Raw genomic sequence first — 19,468 nt, 5'->3', positions numbered from 1 at the left:
TTGAAGCCAGTTCTGTATGCAGTTAGCTAGCTCTCCCTTGTTCCCATGGATCTAACATCCCAGAGCAGTCTACCATGCAGAACCTTAAAAGCAGGCCTCGCTGAAGTCCATATACACAAATACTTTTTCAAAAAACTTGAGCAAACTTGTAAGACACATTCTCCCATGTACAAAACCATGCTGACTATCCCAATCAGCCTTTCTATCGAAATGCATATATATATATATATATATATATATATATATATATATATATATATATATATATATATATATATATATATATAGCGGGTGATAAATAGAGATATACCGTTGGGTCCCAGCATCACATGGGTGGGCTGGTCCCCCAATGCAATATTCCACCTCTTCGCCAATTCCAATATTGGTGGCCGGGGTGTGGGGGGGGTGGGGGGAGGGACTGGTTTCCAGAGGGCTAGTATGCACTTTGTGGGCCGAATGTTTCTTTTTGGGCTGGTGGCTCAGTCACTCAAGCCTGTTGTGCTGGCAGCTTCAACACACTCACGGCTGGTGGGCTGGCAGTTGACTCAAGGCCACCAAATTGAAGTGAAGTTTCTTACCACTTCAAGCAGGTGCAAGGCCAACAAATTCAAGTGCAGTTTCATACCATTTCAAGCAGGGTGCAAGGCCACTAAAGACAGCGAGTCGTAACATCTGCCTCCTCCATCTTGCAGAGACTGAGCCACGCCCACACTTCTGGGTTTTATAGTCCCTCCCCCTCCCAGCAGAAGGAGCGTGGCCTTCATGGCATGATTGACAGAAGAGAGAATCCCAACATTTTTTAAACACTAAATGCTCTTTTATTTTTCATCGATGGGAAAATTCCTCGGCACCTGATCAGCGGAGTAGGATGGCCAAAAACCTGTGCAAGGCAGATTATGATCTAAATGGTGACAAGTTGGGGAAAGGGGAAGTACAACGGGATCTGGGGATCCTTGTTCATCAGTCAATGAAAATAAGCATGTAGGTACAGTAGGCAGTGAAGTAGGCGAATGGCATGTTGGCCTTCATAACTAGAGGAGTTGAGTATAGGAGCAAAGAGGTCCTTCAGCAGTTGTACAGGGCCCTGGTGCGATCACACCTGGAGTATTGTGTGCAGTTTTGGTCCCTTAATTTGAGGAAGGACATTCTTGCTATTGAGGGAGTGCAGCGTAGTTTACAAGGGTAATTCCCAGGATGGTAGGACTGTCATGTGCTGAGAGAATGGAGCAGCTGAGCTTGTATACTCTGGTATTTAGAAGTATGAGAGGATATCTTATTGACACGTATAAGATTATTCAGGGTTTCGATATGCTAGAGACATGTTCCTGATGTTGGGGGAGCCCAGAACCAGGGGCCACAGTTTAAGAATAGGGGTAAGCCATTTAGAATGGAGATGAATAAAACACATTTTCACACAGAGAGTTGTGAGTCTGTGGAATTCTCTGCCTCAGAGGGCGATGGAGGCCAGTTCTCTGGATACTTTCAAGAGAGAGCTAGATAGGGCTCTTAAAGATAGCGGAGTCAGGGGTTATGGGGAGAAGGCAGGAACGGGGTGCTGATTGTGGATGATCAGCCATGATCACATTGAATGGCAGTGTCGGCTCAAATGGCCGAATGGCCTACTGCACCTATTGTCTATTGTGTATTGCAGAGGGATGAGTGTGACCTGGCTTAATATTTAATCGAAGAGAACCAGACAGGTCCTTTTGTTTTACGAAGATTTTTCCAATGATTTAAAAAAACTTGGGGAAACTCCAAATATTTAAATCACACTACGGTGAAAGTATAACTTGAAATTAGTATTGGTTTTAATGGATCAAAATAAATCTGGCTTCTCGTATTTATGTTTTGAAAATCATTCCAATTTTCTGAAACCCAGCACATGTTCAGCAACATGATCAAAGCTTCCACAGCACGACAATTTTAAAACATGTTTTTTGGTGTACACACATGACAAAAATCCTCTTGTGTAGATGCGTTTCTATTTCTGAAGACATTCAATTCAAACAATCTTTTCTTGTGTCTTGGTAACAGAGTTCAGTCAAAATAACTTTGGTTTCCTTTTCTTGCCAACTTATTAATAATTTTCTATTTGGCTTTTTTGAATGCTAGAATTGTAATTAATTCTTCCAAATGTACATACCCTTGCAGGATTCCTATTTTTTCTTCCCTTTTGATGCCAAGATTCCAAACCCTTTATTTTTGATCAGGCATTTAGTTATCTGCTCTCATCAAGCCCAACAGGAATATTTTTTCCAAAAATGCTGTTAGAAGTTAGCATCAGGATTTCTGTTTTTGAGAATTAATCCCAAAGCTGCTGATATTAATGCAGGGAACTTGTCAGCAGTTACACAAGTTACCATTGATGTAGTCGAGAAACTAAGTAGGTGCGGCAACATCTATGGAGCGAAGGAAATAGGCAATGTTTTGGGCTGAAACCCTTCTTCAGACTGATGCAGGGTGGGGATGAAGAAAGGAAGAGGAGGAGCCAGAGGGCTGAGGGAGAGCTGGGAAGGGGAGGAGACAGCAAGGGCTACCGGAAAAATTGGAGAAGTCAATATTCAAGCCGCTGGGGTGCAGACTGCCCAAGCGGAATATGAGGTGCTGCTCCTCCAATTTCCGGTGGTGCTCTGGCCATGGAGGAGGCCCAGGACAGACCATTGATGTTTTCATTCCAAACTGAAGCTATCTGCTATATTCAACCATATATGATTTCAGAAATATTTTCCTTCTCAGTTATATAAGAGTGCAGAGGTTTTTGTAGAAAAAGGTTGCTGCAGACATGATTAATAAGCATAAGTATCACATGGCTGGAAAATAAAATGATGATGTTTAAAGTTTTCAAAGTGCCAGCACGCTGTATCGGCCCATACTGTCGCAAACATGCATAACTTGTGCCAGTAAATTATAATTCATGGTGGTGGAAAATTATGTTCTAAAAAAAAAACTATTTAATACTTCCTTTAAAAAAATATTGCAAGAGATGATGTGATAGCATGAATTTCAAGCTGAGTAGATGATACTTTACCTCTTCTCAGCATGTGTTCTCCTTGCAGTAACTGGACAATAGCTGTTTGGGTGGCTGGTACAATAACAATACTGCCATCTTCACGGCCACATACAAGACGTCCATGAGAGGGAATATAAACACTGGCGGTGACTTTCAAAGGCTCTTCCTTGCCAGGCTGTGTGCTCAGCTGGTCTATAATTCCAGCAGGTCTTGGAAGCAGATGATCAAATGTATCTTGTAAGCATGAAGAAGTGGTAACTTCCAAGTCTGTGAAAGAAATTTTCAATTCAATACAAAACACTGAAGAACGTCTGTTTCTATGTCCCAAAGCTACCCAAACATAAATATTGACCCACCCCGTATATCTGGAGCAGTAGAACCAAATCATCATAGGTGACTATCATTCTGCCCATTGAAACCAATCAGATCTATTCTCCTCTTATATCCCCCATAGCCCTGAACATGTGGTTTACACACAGCCAGAAGTCAAGAAAGCAGATTCATATGGTGTTTCTCCAAAAGCAACAAGATATGCATATGAAATCAAAATATTTAAAGGCCTAAAGGAAGAGGGGAGGAGAATAGGACTGTCTGGATTGCTCTTAATTAGTTTGCAGGGCAATGGCCTTCTTCTGTGGTCTAACCATTCTGTGGAGTAACCTATCCAACTTCCTTTTAAAATTGTGGTAGCTTGCACTATTTCTATAGGCAAGGAGTTCTTGTCAATTCCACTCACATAAATTATGTCTCTCCCAAAATCCCCTTTAATCATCTATGCAAAATGTTAAATCTAAGTCCGCTAGACGTTGCGCCAACGGCTATGAGGAATAGCTTTTTCTTTCTTACTTTTTGAAACTTAAAAAAACTTGTCCATAAAAGAATAAGAAATGTAGTTGAAATCCTGGTTCATCAGCAGGAATTGGTATTGGTATAGTAAAGAACAACATTTTAAAACACGAAATAGAAATTTAAAAACAACTATACAGTTTGAGCACTTGTCCATCTTCATAGACAATGGTATCAAAGTGAATTAATAAGCACAAAGCGCAAGCATCTTTACCTTGAACAGTATCTTTCTGAGGCAAGTCAATCATTTGAGGAATACACCATATCAAGAGTCTCCCTGATGAATCTCCCTGAATCAGCAGTTTATGGAAGGGTTCCCGACGGCCGTAGAAAAATCGGGTGACAGGAGGACAGATGAGAAGCTGCAGTGGGATAAAATAAAGGTCTGTTCCATTTAGTGTACTGAAATAATGGACACACAGATTCACTTGGTTAGAAACCTGAAAATATTAAGATTAAAAATGTGCAGATCATCATATAGCTGCACATGGAACATTGGAGGCCCGAGAAACATAGAAGCATAGAAATTAGGTGCAGGAGTAGGCCATTCGGCCCTTCGAGCCTGCACCGCCATTCAATATGATCATGGCTGATCATCCAACTCAGTATCCCGTACCTGCCTTCTCTCCATACCCCCTGATCCCCTTAGCCACAAGGGCCACATCCAACTCCCTCTTAAATATAGCCAATGAACTGGCCTCAACTACCCTCTGTGGCAGAGAGTTCCAGAGAAGGCACAGTGTTCTCTCTGTCAAAGGGATCATAGAACAAATTGAGCTAATCTGGGAGTGATGCCTCACTAACTTCTGTATAGTTCTGGTGCAGTTTCACAAAAGAAAGCTGGCAGCTTTTGTAGAATATTTCAAATGTCTCTATGACCAACTTTTAATTAATAAATTCAGGATAGAATGATTTTAGAAATATCAACTGTGTCGCAAGTAATGAAATTTAATAATATTAAATTTTACTTTGTGAAATAAATTAACTTAATGAAATTTAACTGCAAAGTAACAAGAAATAGAGCAGTAATTCTGATAAAATTCTTGAATAAACTGAAGAGATAATGACATTTAAATGTAATTGATTGAATCCAAGAGTTCATCACATTGGATTCAGCTGATGGCTAGCCAGCGATTCTGTGACAGAACACCAGCAAGCATCAAGGGCCTGCCCCATTGTACGAGGTAGTTCAAGAGCTCTCCCGAATTTAAAAAAAATAAAACTGGTGGTAAGCACATAGAATGTACGTGGCGGTTACGTCAGAGCTCGGGATGTCCCTTCGCGGCTCGTAACGCTAACGGCAGGTACTCGGGAAACGCGGTAAGCTCGTGAAGACTCGTGAAGATTTTTTAACATGTTGAAAAATGTCCACGAGAGCCCCGAGTACTTACGAGCGGCTATTACCGTAATTCACCGAGTTCGAATCAGGGTAAACTCAGAAGAACTCTTGAATTAGCTTGTACTGTGGGACAGCCCCTTCATTCTGGACACAGCACCCGAAAAATGGTAATTCATAATATACATTCCCTTCAATGGAATCACCAACAATGGAAGAGAGGCGGTTTGCTTTATTTTACTTATTATAGCTTTAATTATGTTCAGAGACTGAAATGTGATTTTAAATAAAAGTATTAAGTGATGTTTCAATTAATAGGTTGTTTTTTCCAAACTGTTTCTAAATGCTTCTACCCATCACTATCATTTACAAATAATGGAAAAGATCTTCGGACAGAGCAAAGCACAGGAGCAGTTCATGCTGCACTGGTCACAACTCATCCCCTGTGTGAGCTCATGCAAATAGTGTAATAACAAAGACAACAGGCACCCACACAAGCCAAGCTCAATGATAGCTAAATCCAGTGAAAGGTGCCCAGTTCGATAGCATAAAACATGTTCTCCAATTTAATAATAATGGCTGAATAAATGCCTTGAACAACTAAAACGGCAGTACTTATGACATAACATACCGATAATCCTTTAACAGGAGACATGGCCGCCTGGATGAACTAAAACACAATGTATTACAATGCTTGGAACAAAGCATGTGTAAATAAATAAGTACAAAGTGAAATCCAGGAAAAGAGATTTAATTCTAAGGTTTAGAAACTGCCATATGAAAAAAAAAAGTTAGCAGGGCATTAACACTTTTTATATGATGTAATCTTGAAATCGTAGAAGTTCAGCCAATGTTACCTTGGTATCAAATATCCTAGAGTCATGATCACACAGCACAGGCCTTTCAGACCAGCTTGCCCATGCCGACCAAAGTGCCCATCTATTCTAGTCTCACATATCCACATTTGGCCCACATCTCTCTGAACTTTTCCTATCCATGTACCTGTCCAATTTGTTGAACAAATTTTGTTTATTGTGCAAAAAACTTCCAAAGTCAAAATAAACTCACCAGAAATACCAAATGCATGCAAAAAACATAAAATCACATTTGAACTGAAATCACTATTAAACAAACCTGTCAATAAATAAAGGCAACGTGATCACTATGATTGGCATACAAGACTTCTGGACAAACTGGTATTGACGAGAATTCAAACAGAGTTTGAATAAGCAGAGTTTGGAGGGAAGACCCAACGTGAAAGGAGAATCAGGAATGAGGTTCTCAATGGAGAGCATTGGGAATGGGGCTTTCTTACCTTAAACCAGACAACAAAGAGCAGAAATAAAAATCTGAAAATCTGCAGATGCTGGTAATCGTAAATAGAAATAAATTCAAGGCAGAAAATGCTGCATGTTGCACATACACAGATATTTTACAAAACTAGGTATTCGATTTTGTGCATTTATCGGTGAATTTATTACTACATTTTTAACTCATTATTTTCAAACTACTTAAGGCTTTGTAAAGGTGAAAGTTTTCAGCCTCAGAGATTTTGTTTTCATTAGGAAAGTGCATCAGAGGTGCTCATTCAAGTACAACATCTTGAATTGCAATTGTAGAGTGGGGGGGAGATTGACTTGACAGGGGTTTACAGCAATGCGGCCACAAACATTTGTGGATCTAGATCAATTTGGATTCCACTGTTCTATTGGGTGATCACTAATGTTCTTCTTTTAAAGGATGCTCCGTGCATTTCAAGACTTGCTCGACAGTAGCTTGGCAAAATAGGGAGTGACATTGACTCCATGGCTTTTGCTTTGCTGGTTCCTGTCCTCTCCACACTCAGTTGAGGTATCAGCCTATCATATGGTTCAATGGTGGTGTTCTGGCAGCCAGATGATGCTTTATTCAGTGATGGTTCATTATATATTTTCTATTTGACCCACTGTTACAAGCCAAAGGGGCAGTTCCTGACAACACAAGTTATTTAAAGATGATATAGATCGCAATTCTGGTGAACTCAGATGGACAAAAAAAAAAATATCAGAGTGTCATGCTATCACTTGAAATGTAATGGGCAGACTTAGAAACATAGATAGAACCATAGAAAATAGGTGTAGGAGGAGGCCATTCGGCCCTTCGAGCCAGCATCGCAATTCATTGTGATCATGGCTGATTGTCCCCCATCAATAACCCGTGCCTGCCTTCTCCCCATATCCCTTAAAGCCCAGAGCTTTATCTAACTCTCTCTTAACTTGCTGAAACAACAGGGAGTCACAAGCTATGTGTTTTTCTCCAGAGATGCTGCCTGACCTGCTGGATTACTCCAGCAATTTGTGTTTAATTTTGCTGAAACAACTATCCAGGGATTGGCAAGTGCTGCGTATACTTCCAATATTTGTGGTGGTTCATTATCCATGAACAACATTGTCTTCATAGCCTAGTCCGAGGTGTACTGGAACTAGAAATGGCAGACTGAACAATACCTCCTGGTCAAACTCATTCAATGACTCATCTGTTTACAATACCATTAAAAACTAACCTCAAATCCTTCGTTAACAAGCTAACACTTTATCTTCTGAATGTTGCTAACCATCACGCCATTCCTTGTACCTTGTACCTTCCGAACAGTCCTCCAGGGACTAAACTGGAAGTTGGACAATTTTATACTGGACATTTTTTACATTTCTCAAGTCAATTAAGCTACAAACCTGGGTGTCTTTGGAGTGTGGGAGGAAACCGAAGATTTCGGAGAAAATCCACGCAGATCACGGGAAGAACGTACAAACTACATACAGACAGCACTCGTAGTCAAGATCGAACCCGGTTCTCTTACATTTTGCAGTAAATCAGCAACTCTACCACTGCGCCACCGTGACCACATTACAAAAATTAGTTGGCCATATTACAAAAATCATCCATAACCACGTGTATTCCCTTTAATGCCAGTTTTCTGTATCTTTGTCATCCTGCAGCACTATTCATTATATCTCGGCTCAGAATTTATTGCGATCAACACCCTCTACAGTCAAAAAGCAATTTCCTTTTAAGTTATAAAGGTTTAGTTCATGCTTCTTTCAAATGGCACAAGCCATTCACAAAACTCTCTTCAGGACCGAACAAAGTAGGGGGTTGGGGGAGGTGGAAAACAATGAACAGTGATAATAGGCAGTAGGTGCAGGAGTAGGCCATACGGCCCTTCGAGCCAGCTCCGCCATTCAATGTGATTATGGCTGATCATCCACAATCAGTACCCCGTTCCTGCCTTCTCCCCATATCTCCTGACTCCGCTATCTTTAAGAGCTCTATCTAGTTCTCTTGAAAGCATCCAGAGAACCAGCCACCACTGCCCTCTGAGGCAGAGAATTCCACACACTCACAACTCTCTGTGTGAAACAGTTTTTCCTCATCTCGATTCTAAATGGCTTACCACTTATTCTTAAACTATGGCCCCTGGTTCTGAACTCCCCCAACATTGGGAACATGTTTCCTGCCACACTCCAAATTAATAATATTATATGTTTCAATAAGATGCCCTCTCATCCTTCTAAATTCCAGAGTATACAAGCTCAGCCGCTCCAATCTATCAACATATAATAGTTCCCATCCCGCAAATTAACCTTGTGAACCTACGCTGCACTCCCTCAATGGCAAGAATGTCCTTCCTCAAGGTTGGAGACCAAAACTGCACACAATATTCCAGGTGTGGTCTTACTAGGGCCCTGTCCAACTGCAGTAGGACCTCTTTGCTCCTATACTCAACTCCTCTTGTTGTGAAGGCCAACATGCCATTCGCTTTCTTCACTGCCTGCTGTACCTGCATGCTTACTTTCAGTGACTGATGAACAAGGTCCCCCAGATCCTGTTGTACTTCCCCTTTTCCCAACTTGACACCATTTAGATAATAATCTGCCTTCCATTTAGATAATAATCTGCCTTTTGCCACCAAAGTGGATAACGTCACATTTATCCACATTAAACTCCATCTGCCATGCATCTGCCCACTCACACAACCTGTCCAAGTAATCCTGCATCCTCATAGCATCCTCCTCACAGTTCACACTGCCACCCTGCTCTGTGTCATCTGCAAATTTGCTAGTGTTACTTTTAATCCCTTCATCCAAATCATTAATTATATATTGCAAAAAGCTGCGGTCCCAGCACCAAGCCTAGCGGTACCCTACTAGTCACTGCCTGCCATTCTGAAAGGGACTCGTTAATTCCTACCCTTTGTTTCCTGTCTGCCAACCAATTTTCTGTCCATGTCAGCACCCCACCCCCAATACCATGTGCTCTAATGTTGCCCACCAATCTGTGGGACCTTATCAAATGCTTTCTGAACGTCCAGGTACACTACATCCACTGGCTCTCCATTGTCCATTATCCTGGTTACATCCTCAAAAAATTCCAGAAGATTAGTCAAGCATGATTTCCCCTTTGTAAATCCATGCTGACTCGGACCGATCCTGCTACTGCTATCACAAATGTGCCGCTATGTCATCCTTTATTATTGACTCCAGCATGTTCCCTTATCAAATCCGGTTCATTGCACAACACTGTCCAGAATTGCCTTCTCCCTGGTAGGCTCCAGTACAAGCTGCTCTAAGAATCTATCGCAGAGGCACTCCACAAACTCCCTTGCTTGGTGTCCAGTTCGAACCTGATTTTTCCAGTCTACCTGCATGTTGAAATCTCCCATAACTATGATTGTTGGATCTGTAAGGTAGCAGCCCTACAAGCTACATCACTGTGCCACTGTCATTCTTTTACTTCATGTCACCATACTGCGTCATATTACACATTAAACACGTTTTGTCTGTGAACCGAAATAAAATGAAAAATCAAGAGAGTGATTTAATTTATTTTCATTATAATATTGTAACATTTATTATAACATTATAATAAAGGTGAATTCTAACTTACGAAATAAAGAAAGCAATAATTAAAAACTCATTACCATGGCATTCAAATATTGTCTAACTTCAGCTTATCTGTTATTTTCTTTATCCACTTGTTCATTTATTTCACTTGACCATGCAAATCCACTTTTGTCAGACCATCCTTGTCCCACCTATTTCATCCTTGTCGCACTTTGTCCCACAAAACCAATAGTTTTGGCTATCCAAAAATGAGCTGTTCACATGCTAACACATCAAGTCATGTTTGCTGAGCTACACAACAGGCAGGTTAAGCAACACCATTTAAAAAAAACTCCGCTTTTTGATTAAAATCCATGGTCTCAGCAATTCTGATTGCTCCCATGCATTTACTAGCACTCCTCTAATCCAGGCCTTTTCATTGACCTCAAGTTTAATAGCTCCACTACTTCCTTTCTCGTTAAACCTCCTGCAAAGCCACTTAAGAGTTCATTTTATATAAGGTGCTCTATAAATGGAAGTAGTTGACACTGTAAACAGAATGCACCAGAAAAATAATGGGTCAAACATATCTTCCATAAGGGCAGCCTCTTGTAATATTAATAATTAACATTAAACGACAAAATATTTTTAACAAACATTTGCAACAGAACTTGAATCACTACTATAACTTGCATTTATAGAACACAACTAAAATATCATGTTGGTCAAAATTGAAATAGAGTTATAGTATTTTACACATAGAATCATGCACTACAATGGGACTGCAATTCCTGAGGGGAACCGCATGAATATATTGCAACTTCTTCGTATTTGCCACACTAATCTCTGATAAGTTGTCAGGCCTGAAATAAATTCTCTCCATGGCAGATGCAGAGAGGCCATACAAATGGCTACAAAAAGGCAAGGGTCCATTTTGATTTACTCTGTTGAACTTCTTTAATGTTGCTGGAGTTGAACTCATCCAGGTAAGAGCATTTCATCGCACTCACTTAAACCTTTAAACACACAAGCCTAGTTGTGTCAGAAGGTGGGTCACTCACTACATAACACCCAGCATCTCCCCTGCTTTTGAAGCCACATTAGGGTGTGCGAGAGGTACATATGAGAGTGATAACCATGGTAAGGAAGCTTGTCGAGCCTGATACTATGTGCTTTCAAGCTTTTGTATCTTTTGCCTGACAGGAGAGGGGAGAAGAGAGGATGACTGGAGTATGAATGATCCTTGATTATGTTGATTACTTTCCTGAACAGTGGGAAGTGTAAACAGGTTACACAAAAAAGCTGGAGAAACTCAGCGGGTGCAGCAGCATCTATGGAGCGAAGGAAATAGGCAACGTTTCGGGCCGAAACCCTTCTTCAGACAGTGTAGTGTAATGTGTAAGTGTAACAGAGTCACTGTTCTGCATGATGGTCCGGGCTGTGTACACAATTGCTTGTGGTGTGAGGCAGAGCAGTTCCTATACCAAGCTGTGATTTATCCAGATAGAATGCTTTCTCAGTGGCAACTGCAGAAATCGTTGGGAACATGTTGAATGGAGTAATTGGGAACATGCTGAATTTCCATAGTCTTCTGAGAAAGCAGGGGTGTTGATGCTTTCCTGACCATTTGTCAATATGGTTAGACCAGGACAAGTTGTTGTTGTTGTTTACACTCAGGAACCAGAAACACTCAACCCTTTCTACCTGCGAAGTTGTGGCGATACTGACACCAATTATCAAATTGCCATCTTGAAATGTACTTCCATTTAGAAATCTTTGTACTTTAAAACCAGGAAGTTTCTACATTAAGCATATATCTTCAAATACTTAAAAAAAAACACAAATATGGCTCCACTCATTTATATAGATGTTTCATGCATCATAAAGCAGCACAAGTGAAGGAACCAGCAATAAGGAAAACGACAACTACAAGCCACAGTGGCAATAGAAATTTATGTATAATGGGCTGTACCAATCAGTTCTGAAGGGGGGTTCCAAACAAAACATCACCTATCCATGTTCTCCAGGGATGTTGTCTGACTCACTGAGTTACTCCAGCATTTTGTGTCTTTCTTGACTATAATTACCACAAATTCAAATCTATCAATTTAACAAAAAAACGTTTAACAACAAGAGGATAACTTTGCCAAACAGGTCTTCAGTGAGATTGATTATCTTAAATATTTAGTTCTTTGCACAGCTCCTTACTTAAATGAAACTGACAACAGGATCAGAGATAATATCCAATCTTAGGTAATATATGTCTGGGTAATGAACATAAAACCTAGTGTTTCCTTTTCCCCCTGCCGACTCTTAGTCTGAAGAAGGGTCTTAACCTAAAACATCACCCATTCCTCTCCAGGGATGTTGCCTGTCTTGCTGAGTTACTCCAGCATTTTTTGTCTATCTTCAGTAAAACCTAGCCATCTCTCCTGATTCTCCATCAACACCACAGTCCCCTATCACTACTACCACTGCCACTATTAACCATATAACCATATAACCATAATTACAGCATGGAAACAGGCCATCTCGACCCTTCTAGTCCGTGCCGAACACATATTCTAGGATTAATATCCTAGGATTCATCATTGTCCAGGCAGTGAACTTGTTTGTCCATTTTTAACACTTGGCCAAACAAAGGATCTCCACCACTTTTAAAGTTTAAATCTGGTTTAATTTATAGTCATTAGTAAACTGATTAGGGAAAGTACCAAAATCTTATTTTAATCTCCAAACAGTTCTTGTGATTAACACCCATTACTGGCCTCAACATCTAACTTAAGCTGTTTGCCTAAGAATCTAACTAAGAATCTAAAGAGTTCCAAGAGCAACTAAAAATGATGGTTTAACAGCATCACCCAAATCCGAAGAATATTAGGTAATATTTCTCTGTGCATGTCAGTAAAATTGTGATTCATGTGTTACATTTAAAGGACAAAATTGACATTTAAAGCCAACTAAGAAACTTAATCTAAACAAACAAAGGTTTATTCAATGCAATATTATCATCTGCATATAAATTGTATACATATAAACGATTAAGCTTTTTTTATATTGTACGATGGCAAAATATTTTGGTAACTACTTAATTGAATCCATGAGTAGACTGATTCTGATTTGGTTGTAACTGGTTAATACAGCCTTGGAAGCCAATATTAAAGCACACCAACATTACCAAGACGCACAGTGGTATGAAATTAAATTTAGAAAATTGAATAAATAGATTACTTCTGTAGTACATTTAGTCTTCTGTAGGACGGAGTCCCAGGACGGGTTCTCAGAGATTGTGCTGTTGAGTTAACTTACGTATAGACAAAAATCTTCAAACAATCCATCTAACAATGCATGGTTCCTACATGCCTAAAAACATCAGAAATAATGCCGGTTCTGAAGCAAACAGCTATAACCTGCCTCAACGACTACAGGCCAGTTGCACGAACGCCAATATAGAAACATAGAAAATATGTGCAGGAGGAGACTATTCAGCCCTTCAAGCCAGCACCGCCATTCATTGTGATTATGGCTGATCGTCCCCAGTCAATAACCCGTGCCTGCCTTCTCCCCATATCCCTTGATTCCACCAGCCCCTAGAGCTCTATCTAACACTCTCTTAAATCCATCCAGTGACTTGGCCTCCACTGCCCTCTGTGGCAGGGAATTCCACAAATTCACAACTCTCTGGGTGAAAATGTTTTTCTCACCTCAGTCTTAAATGGCCTTCCCTTTATTCTAAGATTGTGGCCCCTGGTTCTGGACTCGCCCAACATTGGGAACATTTTTCCTGTATCTAGCCCTTTCTGTATCCAGTCCTTTTATAATTTTATATTTTGATAAGATCCCCCCCTCATCCTTCTAAACTCCAGTGAATATGACAGTCCCGCCATCCCAGGGATCAATCTCGTGAACCTACGCTGCACTGCCTCAATCACAAGGATGTCCTTCCTCAAATTAGGAGACCAAAACTGTACACAATACTCCAGATGTGGTCTTACCAGAGCCCTATACAACTGCAGAAGAACCTCTTTACTCCTGTACTTAAATCCTCTTGTTATAAAGGCCAACATTCCATTAGCATGCTTCACTGCCGGCTGTACCTGCACGCCAACTTTCAGTGAATGGTGTACAAGGACACCCGGGTCTCGCTGCACCTCCCCCTTACCTAACCTAACCCCATTGAGATAATCTGCCCCCTTGTTTTAGGCCACAAAAGTGGATAACCTCACATTTATCTATATTATACTGCATCTGCCACGCATCTGATTCAGATTCAGATTTAACTTTAATTGTCATAATAATAATAATAATAATATATTTTATTGTTATTGCACATCAGTGCAACGAGATTTAGTATGCAGCTTCCAACCGATGTAAAAGAAAAGTGAAATAAATAAATAAGCTGTGTGGCGTGACCATCTGAGGGGGAAACAGTCCGGGGGGGGGGGGGGCACTCAGCGGTTCAGAGCCGCTATAGCTCTGGGAATAAAGCTGTTTCTGAGTCTGGAGGTTCAGGCGTAGAAGGCCTTGTAACGTCTGCCGGAGGGAAGTAGTTCGAACAGACCGTTACAAGGGTGTGAGGAGTCTTTATGGATGCTGACGGCCTTCCTGAGGCACTGTGTGTGGTAGATGCCCTCCAAGGCTGATAGCTCTGTCCCAATAATCCTCTGCGCTCTGTGGACGATGAGCTGAAGAGCTCTCCTCTCCGCCTCCGTGCAGCTGAGATACCACACATAGATGCCATACGTTAATATGCTCTCTGTGGAGCAGCGGTAGGACGTTGTCAGCAGCTGTTGGGGCAGACCAGTCTTTTTTTATGTCCTCAGGAAGAACAATCGTTGCTGTGCCTTCTTGACAAGCGCAGCGGTGTTGGTGGACCATGTGAGGTCCTCTGAAATGCGAGTGCCCAGAAACTTAAAGCTGGACACTCTCTCTACACTTTCCCCGTAAATGGAGATTGGGGCGTATTCTCCATTATGGGACCTCCTGAAGTCTATAATCAGCTCCTTGGTCTTGGAGGTGTTTAGTGACAAGTTGTTACGTGCGCACCAGTCCACCAGGTTCTGCACCTCCGCTCTGTATTTTGTTTCATTACCGTTGGTGATCAGCCCAATCACTGTTGGGATTGGAGTTAGGGCAACCGGGCGGTAGTCGTTCAGGTTGGTGACTTTAGACTTTTTCGGCACCGGCACTTTGGTGGCTGTTTTCAGGCACTTGGGGACCGTTGCCAGAGATAGAGACAGATTGAAGATTCTCGTGAATACCTCCACCAGCTGTACAGCACAGTCCTTTAGTACCCTTCCCTGGACTCCATCCGGGCCTGCAGCCTTGCGTGGATTGATCCTACGCAGAGCGCACTGTAGCTCCTGAGTGCTCAGTGTTAAGGCCTGTCCCTCCGCCATGGCCGGGGTTATTCCACTCCTGGTGGTGTTGCCAGTTTCGAAGTGGGCAAAGAAGGTGTTCAGTTCGTTGGCCAGTGTGATATCATCGTGGGGGCAGGCGTGGCTGCTCTTGTAGCCAGTGATGTCCCTGACACCCTGCCACATGCTTCTGGTGTCCGCGGTATTGAAGTGGTCTTCCACCCTTTGCCTGTGGATGTCTTTGGCCTTTTTTATGCCTTTGTTCAGGTTCGACCTGGCCGCACTGTAGGCAGAAGTGTCCCTGGATTTAAAGGCATTGTTGCGTGCCCTTAGCAGATTCTGAACCTCCTTGTTCATCCAGGGTTTCCGGTTTGGGCCATATTTTGACCATCCACACCTTATTGCAGGTTAGGTCATGCGGATGAGGGGTTTGTATGCAGGCAGTAGAAACAGTGAGAGGTGATCAGATTGTCCCAGGGATGGGCAGGGGAGAGCTCTGTAAGCGTCCTTGATGTTGGTGTACACTTTATCCAGCGTGTTTGAGCCCCTGATAGGGCACTGCACATGCTGGTGGAATTTGCGGAGTGCAGCTCGTAGGTCGACTTGATTAAAGTCCCCTGCAACAATGAAGGCACCGTCGGGGTGAGCATCCTGCTGCTTACTGATGGCCGAGTGCAGCTGTGCTAGCGCTAGGTTAGCATTAGCCTGTGGTGGGATGTATATGGCCATGATGATAACCACAGTAAACTCCCGAGGCAGGTAAAACGGCCTACATTTAAGCAGTAGGTATTCCAGGTCTGGGGAACAGTAGCTCTCTACTGCAGTGTGGTTGGTGCACCAGTCATTGTTGATGTAGATGCAGAGCCCGCCACCCTTGCTCTCGGAGTCCTTTGTTCTATCAGCACGATGCAGTTGGTTAGGTCCACAGCCCCATTGGGAACCAGCGTGCTGAGCCAGGTCTCTGTGAAGATCAGCACACAGCAGTATTTCAGGGATCGCTGGGTGTTGATCCAGAGCCTTACCTCATCCAGCTTGTTGGTGAGTGACCGGACATTCGCGAGAAAGACGCTTGGGAGCGATGGTCTTTGTGGAGCCCTCCATAGCTTGTCCAGCACCCCCGCTCGCTTTCCATGTTTCTGCTTTCGCTCCCGGCGCTTGGTCCGTCTCCTACCCTCCGGAGTGGTGATCCAGGGGTCTGTTCTGCCCAGCTCCATCGGGATTTTGGTGAGGGTGCTGTAGTACTCACAAGGCAGTTTCTCGCAGCCATATCCGATATTGAGCAGTTCCGTGCTGCTCCATGTGCGACCCGTCGGGATTGCGATGCGGGTCTTGGATTTCCTCGCCCTGGAGATGAGTTTCTTACTGTGGTTTCTGGGGTTACTGGGGTTTCTAGGAGTTCTCGGGGTTCTGAGGTTTTTAAATACCTTATTTTCACAGCCGCGTTCGGTACTGGCTGCTCCGAATTGACTCGGACTTGGGAGCGGAAAGCCGCTGCGTCTGAACGCGCCGCCATCTTCAGGAAACCTCATTGTCATTGTACAGTATAGAGACACTGAAATGCAGTTAGCATCTTCCTGGAAGAGCGACATAGAATATGATTTCAATAAATAAATCTATTTACATGCATACAGTCCTAGTGTTTTTCCTGTGGGAGGAGTGTCCGGGGGGGGGGGGGGTGATTGGCAGTCACCGAGGTACATTGTTGAGTAGTGTGACAGATGCAGGGAAGAAGCTGCTCCTGGACGGAGAGACCTGTAGCGCCTCCCGGATGGTAGGAGGGTAAGCAGTCCATGGTTGGGGTGAGAGCAGTCCTTGGCGATGCTGAGCGCCCTTCGCAGACAACGCTTGCATTGGACAGACTCAATGGAGGGGAGCGAGGAACCGGTGATGCGTTGGGCTATTTTCACCACCCTCTGCAGTGCTTTCCGGTCGAAGACAGAGCAGTTGCCATACCATACTGTGATACAGTTGGTAAGGATGCTCTCGATGGTGCAGCGGTAGAAGTTCACCAGAATCTGAGGAGACAGATGGACCTTCTTCAGTCTCCTCAGGAAGAAGAGACGCTGGTGAGCCTTCTTGACCAGAGTTGAGGTATTGTGTGTCCAAGAGAGGTCATCGGAGATGTTGACCCCCAGGAACCTGAAGCTGGAAATATGTTCCACCTCCGTCCTGTTGATGTGGATGGGGGTGTGCGTGCCGCCCCTAGACTTCCTGAAGTCTACAATGAGCTCCTTGGTCTTCTTGGAGTTAAGGGCCAGGTTGTTGGCAGCGCACCATGCTGCTAGTAGCTGGACCTCCTCCCTATAGGCCGACTCATCGTTGTTGCTGATGAGGCCAATCACCGTTGTATCATCTGCATACTCGATGATGGTGTTAGTACCATGTACAGGTGTGGAGTCGTAGGTGAAGAGGGAGTAGAGGAGGGGGCTCAGCACACAGCCCTGTGGAACGCCGGTGTTCAGGGTGAGGGTTGAAGAGGTGTGCTTGTCTAACCTCACAGACTGGGGTCTGTTGGTTAGAAAGTCCAGTATCCAGTTGCAGATGGAGGGGTCGATGACCAGGTCACTGAGTTTGGTGATCAGTTTTGATGGTATAATGGTGTTGAATGCTGAGCTGTAATCGATGAACAGCATTCTTACGTAAGTGTCTCTGTTGTCGAGGTGGGAGAGGGCGGAGTGAATGCCGTTGAGATGGCATCCTCCGTACTCCTGTTCTTGCGGTAGGCAAACTGATAGGGATCCAATGTGGGGGGTAGGCAGCCTTTGAGGTGTGCCAGGACCAGCCTCTCGAAGCACTTGGTGATGATGGGAGTAAGTGCAACTGGGCGGAAGTCGTTGAGGCTTTCCGCAGTGGAGTGTTTTGGCACCGGCACGATGGAGGTGGTTTTAAGGCAACCAGGTTTTGGGGACAACTGCTTGGGCAAGTGACAGGTTGAAGATGTCAGTCCAGACGTCTGTCAGCTGCGCAGCACAGGCCCTGAGGACACGCCCGGGGATGCCGTCAGGGCCGGCAGCCTTACGTGCATTAGTCCTACTCAGTGCCACGTACACGTCGTAGGGGGTGAGTGTGAGGGGTTGGTGATCAGCAGGGAGCACAGCCTTGATGGCTGTCTCTAGATTGTCCCTGTCGAAGCGGCCATAGAAGTCGTTAAGCTCCTCAAGGAAGGAGGTGTTGCTGGATGTGGGGGTGGTGTTGGTGGGTCTATAGTCCGTGATGGCCTGGGTGCCTTCCCACATGCGTCGGGGGTCGGAGTTGTTGTTGAAGTGCTCCTCAATCCTGAGCTTATGGCAGTGCTTGGCCTTCCTGATGCCCCTCTTCAGGTTAGCCCTGGATGAACTGTAAGCTCGAGCATCGCCTGACCTGAAAGCAGCGTCCCGTGCTTTCAGCAGTAGCCTGACCTCGCTGTTCATCCATGGCTTCTGATTCGGGTATATGGGCACCTGTTTGAGGGAGGTGACACTATTGATGATGGAGTTTACAAAGTACAGAACAGAGGATGTATAGGAATCAATGTCCGTGTGGGAGTCAAGGGTGGCCTGGGCTGCATACGCCTTCCAGTCAGTGTTTCCAAAACACTGCTGAAGTGTGAAGTCCGCTTCCTCTGACCAGACTTTAACTGTCCTCACAGTTGGTTTAACCCGTCTGATGAGTGGGGAGTACTTAGGGAGCAGGAACAATGAGACGTGATCAGACTGACCAAGGTGGGGGAGGTGGATGGCTTTGTAAGCTTCAGCCATGTTAGTGTAGACTTTGTCCAGTGTCTTGTCTACTCTAGTGGGGAAGGATACATGTTGGTGGAATTTGGGGAGTACAGTCTTCAGGTTGGAGTGATTGAAGTCACCCGCAACAATGAAGGCTGCCTCGGGGTTGTGAGTCTGTTGTTTGCCAATGGCAGTATGCAGCTCTTTCATTGCAAGCTTGGCATTAGCATCAGGAGGGATATAGGCTGCAGTCACAACAGTGGAGGTAAACTCTCTGGGCAGATAGAACGGTCTGCATGTAACCAAGAGGAACTCAAGGTTAGCTGAGCAGTGACTCTCGATGATGGTGGAGTCTGTGC

The 19,468-nt window shown here is 43.7% G+C and overlaps 1 protein-coding gene across 3 annotated transcripts in view; it reads right to left on the bottom strand.

Moving 5' to 3' along the window:
- The window catches only part of LOC129714210 (WD repeat-containing protein 7), a 546,583-nt gene that overhangs the window by 466,401 nt on the left and 60,714 nt on the right, over positions 1-19,468 (bottom strand). For all 3 annotated transcript variants that reach the window (XM_055663773.1, XM_055663850.1, XM_055663908.1), the window contains 2 exons: positions 4,071-4,218; positions 3,029-3,277 (listed from right to left, as the gene is read on the bottom strand). In XM_055663773.1, the coding sequence (XP_055519748.1) occupies positions 3,029-3,277; positions 4,071-4,218 (397 nt within the window). The remainder of the gene's footprint in view (positions 1-3,028; positions 3,278-4,070; positions 4,219-19,468) is intronic.

The sequence above is a fragment of the Leucoraja erinacea genome, chromosome 1, assembly GCF_028641065.1.
Source record: "Leucoraja erinacea ecotype New England chromosome 1, Leri_hhj_1, whole genome shotgun sequence".
NCBI classification, from domain to species: Eukaryota; Metazoa; Chordata; class Chondrichthyes; order Rajiformes; family Rajidae; genus Leucoraja; species Leucoraja erinaceus.
This window is presented reverse-complemented; position numbering and strand designations above follow the sequence as displayed.